The sequence below is a fragment of the Cynara cardunculus genome, assembly GCF_001531365.2.
Source record: "Cynara cardunculus var. scolymus isolate 2C chromosome LG 1, CcrdV1, whole genome shotgun sequence".
In the NCBI taxonomy this organism is placed as follows: domain Eukaryota; kingdom Viridiplantae; phylum Streptophyta; class Magnoliopsida; order Asterales; family Asteraceae; genus Cynara; species Cynara cardunculus.
Genome location: NC_037528.1, coordinates 17,541,768 through 17,553,213, shown reverse-complemented (window position 1 = coordinate 17,553,213; position 11,446 = coordinate 17,541,768). Strand labels below are relative to the sequence as shown.

General features: G+C 36.0%; 1 protein-coding gene across 1 annotated transcript; it reads right to left on the bottom strand.

Moving 5' to 3' along the window:
* Positions 1 to 50: 50 nt before the first annotated feature.
* Positions 51 to 10,944, bottom strand: LOC112519565 (rab escort protein 1). Its single transcript, XM_025127800.1, has 10 exons — positions 10,837 to 10,944; positions 10,089 to 10,177; positions 3,142 to 3,938; positions 2,935 to 3,057; positions 2,484 to 2,583; positions 1,833 to 1,871; positions 1,481 to 1,727; positions 1,330 to 1,405; positions 387 to 579; positions 51 to 185 (listed from the first exon to the last, which is right to left on the bottom strand). The coding sequence occupies exons 3-10, from the start codon at positions 3,864 to 3,866 to the stop codon at positions 51 to 53; spliced, it is 1,638 nt and encodes a 545-aa protein (XP_024983568.1). The 5' UTR covers positions 3,867 to 3,938; positions 10,089 to 10,177; positions 10,837 to 10,944.
* Between the last annotated feature and the right edge of the window lie 502 nt (positions 10,945 to 11,446).

The following is an 11,446-nucleotide window of genomic DNA, read 5'->3' as shown; positions in this document are numbered from 1 at the left end:
ATATAGGTTTCTGATCCAAACCAATACAACAATTTCAAACTTTTATAATCTTAATTTTCTAATTTTTGAAAATGAAACATGCTTTGATTGGATACTGAAAATACCTTTGATGTTGCACCTAGAACATCGTTGTAGTTCAGATTTCCATCTGGAGTAGGGGTCGTAACCACAGGTCCCATCGAACCCTAAGATCAAAGGAGGCACCCGATTTACGAAAAACATCAAAAGATAAACCAACAGAAATATATGGTTGTCACAGCCTATTAATGAACTGCATAACATAAAGATGTAAGTGTGGCTCCAAAACTTGATACCAAAGAAAATATCAGAGAAAAAAATTTCACGACAAGAGGAACAAGGATAAAGTGATCAACAAGAAATAATACCTCAATCAGATCCTGTATAAACAGTGCACTCCAAAGCAAAGAAGGTTTCGCTTCTGTAGTGTCGGTTTGAACAGTGGAACTGGTGTCAGTTGCGCCCGAGGAGTGTATTGAGAAAAGACCATCAATAGCCGCATGCAGAGACTTTTTTCCTTCAAGAGCATCATCACATACAACTGAAACGTAGAAAACAAACCTGAAGTATAAACGGTCTTCCATCAGTTGATTATAGCAATAACTATACAATAACATTTACTCCATCACCAAAGGGCCTTTGGCCTTGTGGTATGTGAGTCTTTAGCCTCCTGGGAGGTCAGGGGTTTAAACCTCATCAAAAGTGAGGAGGATGTGTGAGTTTATTTGTTATTTGCCGTATATAACTATTATATACTTAAAAAAAACATTTACTCCCTCCGCCCTCAAAATAAATGCCACAATGAAAACGGTACATAGTTTTAGAAATGTGTAATTATTTGTCATGCACCCATCTAGTGGCCCAAGCCCATTCCTAAGAATATTCTAGAGTAGTTAAGAAGGGTAATTTGGGTACTAAGAATAATTTTGGTTTAAATAGGGAGGCTGTAGGGAGTGTGAAGCATGCAGAAAATTAGTGAGTTCTATATGGGAGAGTCCTAGCCTCTCGAGTGCTAGTTTGTTCTTCGCTTTCCTTGTTCATTGAAGCATCTTACAGTATCCTTATCTCTTGGTTTCTATATTGATTGTTCAATCATTTCGGTTCATAACATTATAATTATTGTATAATTAACTAAATGACAATTTTACCCTTATAATAGAGAATAATGAACTTTTCCATCTCCTAATTAAGGGTACTATTGGAAAGTACTTTTGAAAGACACTTGTTTTGGGACAAAGCAACATAGAATTGTGGACACTTATTTTGGGACGGAGGGAATAATAAGAAAATAAAAAGAATTAAAAATCTTACATGCCGGAAGGACAAACGGCTAAATTGCTCCCTAGCTGAAGAACCCGGATTGATGTAGCCTGATCAGGGTACAGAGCTAAAGAGAAACCAGAGTCAGATAGCATGTCTAAATTTCAACAAGCTAAGGTATACTGTTACAGTTCGATCTTACATCTAGGAGGATATATGACCAGACAGTTTGATACGTCCGGCTTTAAAGAACTCTTTGCAATGCATATTCCACGGGCCAACTTCCCACTGACATCTCGAAGATCAAAGACATTAGAAACATCTTTGGGAGATTCTGAAGATGAATTAACCAGTGGAGATGCTATGGTAATCGATGGATCCATTACCAGCTGATGGCTGGTTAATTCCTGGCCAGAAACCAATTTCACGCCTCTATAACTGCCACCATCCTGAAAATTTCATCAACGAAAAATAATAGATGAGGTATAATATTAATAAATATACGGCTATATGATATCATGAATGATGATAAAAATAATAATATTTGAACAAACCTTGTTCAGAAGTACAGATACCACTGGCATTCTCAAAACCTGTCATAAAGTACTTGTTACTAGAAGCAGAAAATCAAAAGAGAACAACTCCATCCTGGAATAATTTACAGTAGCCATTTGTAAATTAATATTCTAGCAAGATCAAGAAAGTAGCAAAACCATACAGTCGTTTTATGATCAGCAAAAATTTAAATTTTTCAGTGATGCTTCATCCACCAGCTTCCGTGACTTCAATGTGAACAGAGTTGCAAAATTAAATGATCAGACTTCAACTGTTTCTCCAGATGAAGTCGAGAAGGAACAATACAGATACAGAATATTATAATTACACACATATATCAAGTTTTGCATGAAATATACTAGACTGATCAACAAAGAAAGTCAATAATAATGTTCCTCCGTCCCAAAATAAGTGTCCACAGTTCTGTTTTAATTTGTCCCTGAATAATTGTCAACTTCCTAAAGTAAATGCATACTTTCCAATTCTACAATTAATTATGAGAGAGAAATTAATTACTCACTCTATCATTAAGGTTAAAAATTGTCCTTTAATTAATTAAAAAGTGTGATAATTACGCATTTCTAAAACTGTGCCTCTTTTCCATTGTGGACATTTATTTCGGATCGGTAAGCTAAGGTTAGGGGACTTACATAAAGACACCCTTTGACAGCAGCACGTCGGCAAAAGGCTTGCGGCAGCTCTCCTTGGCCATAAATGGGGTAAATCAATGCGCCAAGTGCATTAGGAAACCTAAATAGCCACATAGTACAGGATGTGTTCATGGGAAAATGGTACACAATCACCATAAGGCATACGGTTTCTCAATCACTAGATACAATTCTATGTTAGATATACGAAGGGTTTCAATTTTTTCAAATGAACGATTTGAAGACCTAGTGATTCTAACATTGGATGTTAAAATGCTTATGCTTTTAAATACAGTTTTTCATTCTTTCCCCTCTAATATCTCACAGATGTCACCCTTCTAAGTCATTGCTAACTATGCAGAACACAAGATCTTTATCCAAAGAACAACAAGCATGGCACTAGGGAGGTCACTACATCAGAAAGAAACTAAAACAGGCAGAGAAAAAAATGGACCTTCCAACTGATGAGTGATAAAGGGCTAAACGATCTATGCCGTCTCTTGTCCTGAGAATATCTTTACAGGATTCTCCACCATCTTGATCATAATCAACCATGACGATGGCATAGAGAATGATCCTACAAAGAAAAAAACATGTAATTAATTATGGTTTTTTGCACAAACAAATATAAGCATCAAAGACATGTACAATAGAAAATTACGATTTAATCTTCGGAGGCAATTTCATCTTGTCCAAGAACACAACGAATGGACTCTCCAAATCCTCATCTGAAATGATCTTCCCATCATCAACATCAACACCAACACCAACAGACTTAACAGCTTCAAGATGCCCCTGTACCAGCTTAAAGAAACTATTTAATTGATTTTTCTCACTGTACTTGAGCGTTTTATCCTTAAAAACAGCGCTCTTCGAATCTGGCACATTCATTAAGTTACCATTTGCATCACCTACGTAGCTTGCATCAATATTCTTAAACTCAACATACTGATTAGCAGTTGATTTAAGCAATAAGTTCACAGCAAGGTCGGCACAGAACAAAACCCTAGGCCCTGCCAAATCCAAATTGAACTTTCTAGAATGTTCCTCAATGGAATCATCGTAAGAAGATATCTCGATATCGGAGTAGAGAGGACGAGTGGTGACATCAAGGGTGGCGTTGTGATCTGAGGTGTGATCCGAGGTGTCGGATTGGTCAGAATTGGTTTTAGGGTTTTTGGATTGGGCGTGGAGGAAGGAAGTGAGGTCTTGGAGAGTGAGAGAAGAGTAGTGGGAGCCGTAGAAGGGATGAGGATCAAGGTGGAGGACGGTTTTGCCGGCTGTGGAGGCTGCTGCAGCAATGATGGATTCCGGCAAGCCCGTGCCAACAACTATGAGGTCGAAGTTGGTTGGCTCAATAGGTGGGAAGGATTCTGAGTCCGCCATAACGATTGTTCCCACTTCACTGCTGCTTCTCTGTGGCCTCCTCGCTGCTGCTTCCCTGTCACCTCCTATTATCTGTAATCATAAGTCTCCGAAATTTAACGTTTTGATTTGTCATTTGTGTGACAACAGTTACGTATTAAAAGATTATAAAATAACGGTTGAAGTTTTTAAAAATATTTGACTCCATACAACTTATTCACTACTAACCCGACAGTTTCTGAATTTTAGCTGGGTGTTTGTGGTTGGGGCTAGGCGATCTAACTCCATTTTAAGAAACCAAACCTCAAGTGGCAGTTTAAGAATTTTCAATTGGTGCGGTTTGGCAATGAAGTGATCAAACTGGACCATAAAATGCGGTCTGGTCTGACTGATCTACGTGTTTTGGCTTATTATGGGCTTTAATAACAGTGAGATTCTATGATTCCTACAAAAATGCACCCCAACTGTATTTAGTGATGTCGTTTTCTGTTCCATCCTTTATGCATCAAGATCATGTCCAGTGCAATACCTGTTTGTAAAACAAAGGAAGCACACATTTGACATTTGTACGCAGGTTTAGCAACAATCAACATATGCATAGGTGAATTGGTGCAAATCATATGAACTGATGCAAAGTGCATTAGGTTTATCTTTACCTAAAAGGCACCACGAACTATATAATAAGCAGCAAGGTTCACGGCATTGATTTTCAATCGAGTTCCATCCTACAAAAAGGGCATTCGAGTGGAACAAATGTTCCCAATTCACAATCATGTGCCCATGCACTCATGATGGAAATGGTCAGGATGTAGATATAGTTAAAGTAGGTGTTGGTATGTTTGTACAGCCTTGACCTGTTATCTATTACGACAAAAATTTACAATTCAGGATGCTCTTTTATTCCTATAAACCAAGTGACAACACCAAAACCTCCTGTTTGCAACATATATGAGACCACAATGATATGGACCTCGCTACATATAAAATATGGAAGAAGATTATTAATCTTGCTGTTATTGATGGCACTGCGGCATTTTATCAAACACCTAGTTAGCAAGTACAACAGACAAATAAATTGAGTCGATAGCAAACATTACAACTTTAATCCAAGTTAATGGTAGAGATCTACAAAGAAATTTAGTTGAATAAAGAAGCTTAGATCACCAAAGACGAATGCAAAACAAAGTGAATTGAGATACCACATCAACAGAAGGGGAATGCAAAAACAAAGTGATAGAGATACCAGAGCCGAGGAGATGACAACCAGCAACCAACCTAAATCAATAAGCAGAGGAGGACGACCAACAACCTAAATCGATAAGCAGAGGAGGAGGACCATCTACCAACGAGCAGCAAATTTGACGATGAGGGGTGCATAGATTTCACGAGAAGAAAGAAGGGGCAATGGTGGAATCCTGAGGTCGCTGAATGATACGGGCATTCTATTTTCTTCTTTTTCTTTTTTAAATTTTAAACTTCATTTATGGTGTATGTGTTTTTTTCTTTTTTTCTTGGTTTTCGTATTCAAAATTCATTCGATATAAATTTCTCATCGTAATTAATGATTTTGCTTGGCTTTGACGTCTTCAATTTAGGTAATGTATGGTATTCAAACTGGATGGGACAACACTAATTATTTGTCTTATGTTTGGTACGATCAGGACAGGACAGGACAGAACAAAATTGTTAAAATGATCATATTACCTCTAAATATTGTTCAATGTTATTTTATATCATATAATGATTGTAAATGGCAACAAATCAACCAAAATATATTTAAATTATTTAATCTATGATATTAATATTTTTTTAACATTTCAATACCACATGTAAATAACATTTGTCATACCACAAATTTTGAATACGAACATAATTTAAAAAGTTTAAACACAACAATTGTAGATAACATTTGTCACGCCATTGTCAAAAGTTTAACATTCCAAGACCACATGTCAAATATACTAAAAATATCACAAAAGAACAATTGTTTTCATCGTCTCCTAAAGCATGTCAAATGTACCAAATTGTAAGGGAAAGCAAATAGATGAACATTTGAATATAAACATTTCATATATTAACAAGTAAAACCAAGTGATTCCGGTCCATCATTACAAAATAACAAACACAAGAAATGGTCTAAATTTTCTTTGAATCACATTTCAGGCATGTTGTTACGGAGTATGGCAGCCACACTTGCTTTTCTTCAAATCCCTACTACTCTTCCCTCTAAATCATCACATTCACAATGCTTAATTCCCTCCCCTTCCATTAAAATAAATCTTTCCAATCATCCCATTACCCTCCACCACTTGAAGTCTGCTTCTCTCCCTCTGTCAGCACTCACGTTATCTTTCCTTTTAAATTGGGATATTGGAAGGGAGATCATTGGCCTTGATTCATCCAATTGTGATGGGTAGTCTGTTCGCTTACACACTATACGCTGGGTACTTGGGTTGGCAATAGAGGAGGGTAAGAACATTACAAGATGAGATTAATGATTTACAGAAACAGGAGAAGCCTGTTGCTGTCACCACTGAAGTTGATTAGGGCAAAGCTATAAACTGATCATTTTTCAAATAAAATGAAGCTAAATGAAATCCCCCTGACTGTGCATTGTAAATCGAACAGAGAAAGAGAGTTCTACGAGATGCATTGTAAATCGATTTCTCTGTTTGATAACCATGGAAGTGAAGATGGAGGAGAAATTGATAACCATAGAAGATTGAGAAGAAATCGTACCTAAAATGGAGGCTGGAATCGAGTTCGAGTTCATGGAATGGAAGGTTTCGAGAATGGAGGCTGGAATCGAGTTCGAGTTCGTGGAATGGAAGGTTTCGAGAATGGACGCTGGAATCAAGAATGGAGGTTGTGGAAGAGAAAAAAAGGATGCGATTAAATTAGTTTTGTATTTTGATATCAAATAACAAGGATAACATTGTAATCTTAAATTTAGTCTCGTGTTGTTTTACGTTTTTTTGTGGAACAAAAAAACTCAAGAATAGTCTCATCCAATCTTACTTTTATCACATGTTATCCCATCTCATTTTTGTTCTATGGCACACTAAACATGGGACTATTTATTTTTGTCTCGTCCCATCCCGTCCCGTCCAGTCCAGTCTGCGTACCAAACGTAAAAGGTGTCCAAAACTTAAATCCGAACGAAAAAATAAGGCTTTTTGACAAAATTCGGATGTTTCAAAATTTGAAGCCTGACTATTAAGAACTAGAAGGGTGCTCGCATAATATAGCGAGATATATCTCAATTTTAATGTTTTGTTTTATTATTTATCTTTGTCGATATATAACGATTTTTAGTGGTTTTGAGAAAGTAAAGATGTTTTTATTTTTGAATAAAATATAAATTTAAAGATATCATAAAAATTTGAAAAAAATATATATATCGATATTAGTATCAAATTTACTATTTAAAGTTCTAGTAATTTCTTTAATTTAATATTATATTTATAATTTAATTTAGATTTAATAACAAAGTAATTTATTTATTGTTTAATAATATAATATTTTATAAATATTATAATTAAGTATTTTGTTATAACTAATGATTATCTTAATTATATTTTAGATCTTTTATATTCAAAATGAGATGTTTATCTCGTATTTGATTGTGTTTATCTATAGTTAGTTACACAAATTAAAAAATGACGCTTTAATAAGGTGTACTTACACACAATTTACCTGTAATTTTGAATTTAAAGTAATATGCATAATGCATCAATAAACAGTAATTTATGCATAAAAATGGTTTTTAAGAATTTTTGTCAAATACTTTATAATATAGTATAGATATTTGGTTTAATTCTTGGCACCTGACCTATCTGAAAATCCAAAAAATATATAATATATATGTAATACATATTATTTTTAAATATTTTATGCATTTATTTAATTGTCTTTAAAAATCTTAATACTCGGTCGTACTCTTTTCTAATTCTTAAATCTACTATCGATTTCATCAATTCTTTCAATCGATTAAACATATATAATTTTTATATATAACTTTACCCGAACCCGACCGATCTCAATCTGAAACCCGAAAAACCTGAACTCCAAACATATCCAATCCCAACGAGAATAAAAGCGCAAGCCTGATATGAAAATGGAGTTCAATCGTCGAAAGTGAGATCTCTTTTAGTTCGGTCTTTTGCCCCTTTCTTCTTATTAGGAAGATAGGTTTGGAACCCTACATAAGGGGCTGCTTGGTACGAATCGGATTGAGAAGGAACTCGTCTTGGGGTGTCAGAGCGGGGAGGGAATGTTTTCAGTTGTTGGAGTACGACTTTTACACGTGCAAGTTTCCCTGCATGTGGCTCGGAAATTGATAGGAATTCCATGGGGATTACTTTGTCTTCTAATATATATATACATATACATACATACACACACACACACACACATATATATATATATACATATGTGTGTGTGTTTATTTCAGGCCTGTTAGAACTCTCTTCAGTCTGCTCCCTGAGAAAGAAGGAAGTGCTTGCGCCTTTAGGAGCTAGTTGCCTTCTTACGCCTCTAGCCCTTCAAGTTGCCTATCTGATCCAATCGACTCTTTTCCCTGCCCCCAACCCCTCACGTCATTTCGTTCTTCACAATTGAGGAGGCCGATCACGAACGCGATTAGATACCCATGTAGTCCATACCGTAAACGATGAGTCAATTGTGCTTTATTTGTCTCACGCAGGAAAGCATGAACTCAAACCAAAACAACTCTGAACGTTAGGGAAGATAAGAGAGGATTTTGGTTCACTCGTGGGATCCGAGCGTTCCGGGGGAAGATTTTCTTTTAACTCCTTTGCGATTACTTCAAGATTCTCACTTGCTTTAGGGGGACTCAAGTAGATTCCCTTGGCTTTTTGGATGAAAATATACATTTGATTTTTCAATAGAAAAGTGAACTTCGATTTCTTGGAAATCATCTCGGGTTCTATGATTTTTGTCCCCTTTTCGTTGAAGCCAAGAAAATTAAAAGAACTAGGTACCCCGTGCTAAATGCAGAGGCGCATAATAGATCGATATGAACATTATGAGCTAAAGCAACTTCAACGATGCAATGAGACCTGTGAGAGGAGGGCTAGCCTGTCCAACAAGTAGATCGGATGAGGTTCTGGCACTTCTTCCTCTGGCCCTTTACTTACATAGTGAAGGCACCTATTTGACGAAAGGGAACGAACTTAGTGCCACCCCCGACCAAGGGAGCGATTACGTCCATTATATCCCCCTTATTCCCCACATGCTGCTCAACATTCCTCGAGACCAAGGACGGGGTCGAACCAGGGCCGGTCCTGATATTTTTGGTGCCCACGGCGAAAAGTCCAAATGATGCCCAATTAAAAACATCCAAGTGTAGTAATTTACAATTGTCTAGCTTTTTCCTTCATAGACCGAGAGATCCATTAGTGTTTTTTGTTCATAAGTGTGATCTTATAGTTGAGTGTTTACTTTAAATTAATATATTAAGGTTTCTTTAATCAAGTTGTTATAGCCCTTGCGTTTAAAAACCAACTCATCTACTTGTTTCTTTAATCAAGTTGTTATAGCCCTTGCGTTTAAACACCAACTCATCTACTTGTCCAAAACCAAAATAAGGAGCATCATAACACTAACTCGTCTACTTGTCCCATTTACTACATCTCACGTCTTCTATATAAACCAAAATCGTCTTCTAAATAAACCAAAATCAACACTCGTATCTTCTCAATCCAAATCCAAACACTTAATTGGTTGGTTCTTCTTCAATTATTTACACTCTACAACATCAATGGCTCATTCCTACTTCACTGATTTTGTCCTACTAGTTTTAGTCACTTAAGGTGTTTGCCTATGAAATTAGCTATTGCATGACTCCATTAGTCCATCATGTGTTTCATATAATCATATTTAGGGTCTTGACCAATGACAATCATGAGTTTCATATGTAAAATTGCAAAGTTAAAGGAGACAGTCAAGTGAATTAGTTACTGCACATTCAAGTGAGGGCAAATCATCACTTAACTACTGCACATTTATAGGTCTGTTCAACTATATTATAGTTGCTGAAATTGTGTTAATATACATCAAAATCTAATGGGATTAGAACAAAAATCAGTGGATGATAACTTGAATATTAATCACCAAACGAAGAACTAAAACTTCAGAGATAGGCTTGATTGATTCGATGAACAACTAGATCAATTAATAACAATAGTATTCATTTAACTTTAAACAAACATAAAAACTTACTTGTGCAGTTGAAGAGTCAATCTAAGAGAAATCAACAATGCAAGCTTATGATAATTTCTGCAGCAAATTACTTTCCTCTACCTCTTTTACTGTACCTAGGTTGGGATTAAAGAAATAAGGAATATTAACATGTCAAATAACCAAACTTACAATAAACTCAAAACTTGAAAGTTCACCATTAACCAAAGACTCGGCTTCCCTACACTTAGAAACATAAATGACAAACCACAAAGGACATTACAGATACATGATACAGTATGTATAATTAACAGTCAGCCACCCAACAATTAACAAATGGCAGCAAAAGGCATGGATTTCAATTAGGGTTTAGGCATACATGATACATTAACATTATACATACAGACTAACAGACATAGAGTGAAGTGAATCAAGTGATACAGTAACACGAATTAGAAACATAAATGACAAACCACAAAGGACCAATTTCACAGCTTCATACTTAGGCTTTGCAATCAAACAAGAATTAGAAACATAAAAAAATAAAGTAAGTAACAGACATACGGTGAATTATACATACATCTTTAACAGACATACAGTGAAGGACTGAAGTGAATCAAGTGATACAGTAAGTCAGTAACAAGAATTAGAAACATAAATGACAAACCACAAAGACCAATTTCACAGCTTCATACTTAGGTTTTGCAATGAAACAAGAATTAGAAACATAAAAAATAAAAAAAGTAAAGTAAATAACCCTAAGTCCCTAACCTCACAAGTCACAACTCACAAGAGTCAAGATGCGAGAGCGAGAGGCCGAGAGCCAGTCGGCCGTCGGCGGTCGATAGTCAAGACACGAGAGAGGCAGAGAGAGAGCGAAAGCCGATTGAGTCAAGGCCGATTGAGTCAAGGCCGATTGCGATTCGATTCGCGAATCGTGAATCGGTTTATGTTCGTGAGTTCCGTGAGCGAGGTGAGAGCGAGAGTCGAGGGAGTGGGGGAGGACAAATTGAAGGCCGATTGACATTGTAGTGGACTAGTAATGGTAATACCCCAATCAAAATTGAACCTGATGGCCAAAATCCGGTCCCAACCGGTCCTTAACCGGTTCCTATCGGTCCTAATCAAGACAAAAACCGACGGTTACCTGTCCTGCCATAACCGGTCCCGATTTCGATGAAATACCTTATAACCGGTCAAACTTACTGGTAACCGGTTAAAGAATCCGGTCCCGGTTCCAGTCATGGCCAAAAAAAATATTTTTTTTTCAAATTTTTATTTATTAATAAATTTTTAATATGTTTGTAATATGTTATTTTTAATATGTTTTATATAAATACGTTTAAAAATATGTTTTGTTATATATATATATATATATATATACACGTTTAATTTTATAA

Coding starts and splice junctions, on each gene's coding strand:
- LOC112519565 (XM_025127800.1), bottom strand. CDS start 3,866: ATGGCGGACTCAGAATCCTTCCCACCTATTGAGCCAACCAACTTCGAC. Junction 3,058..3,141: donor TTGCCTCCGAAGATTAAATC/GTAATTTTCTAT, acceptor TTTTCTTTGTAG/GATCATTCTCTATGCCATCG. Junction 2,584..2,934: donor TATCACTCATCAGTTGGAAG/GTCCATTTTTTT, acceptor GTGGCTATTTAG/GTTTCCTAATGCACTTGGCG.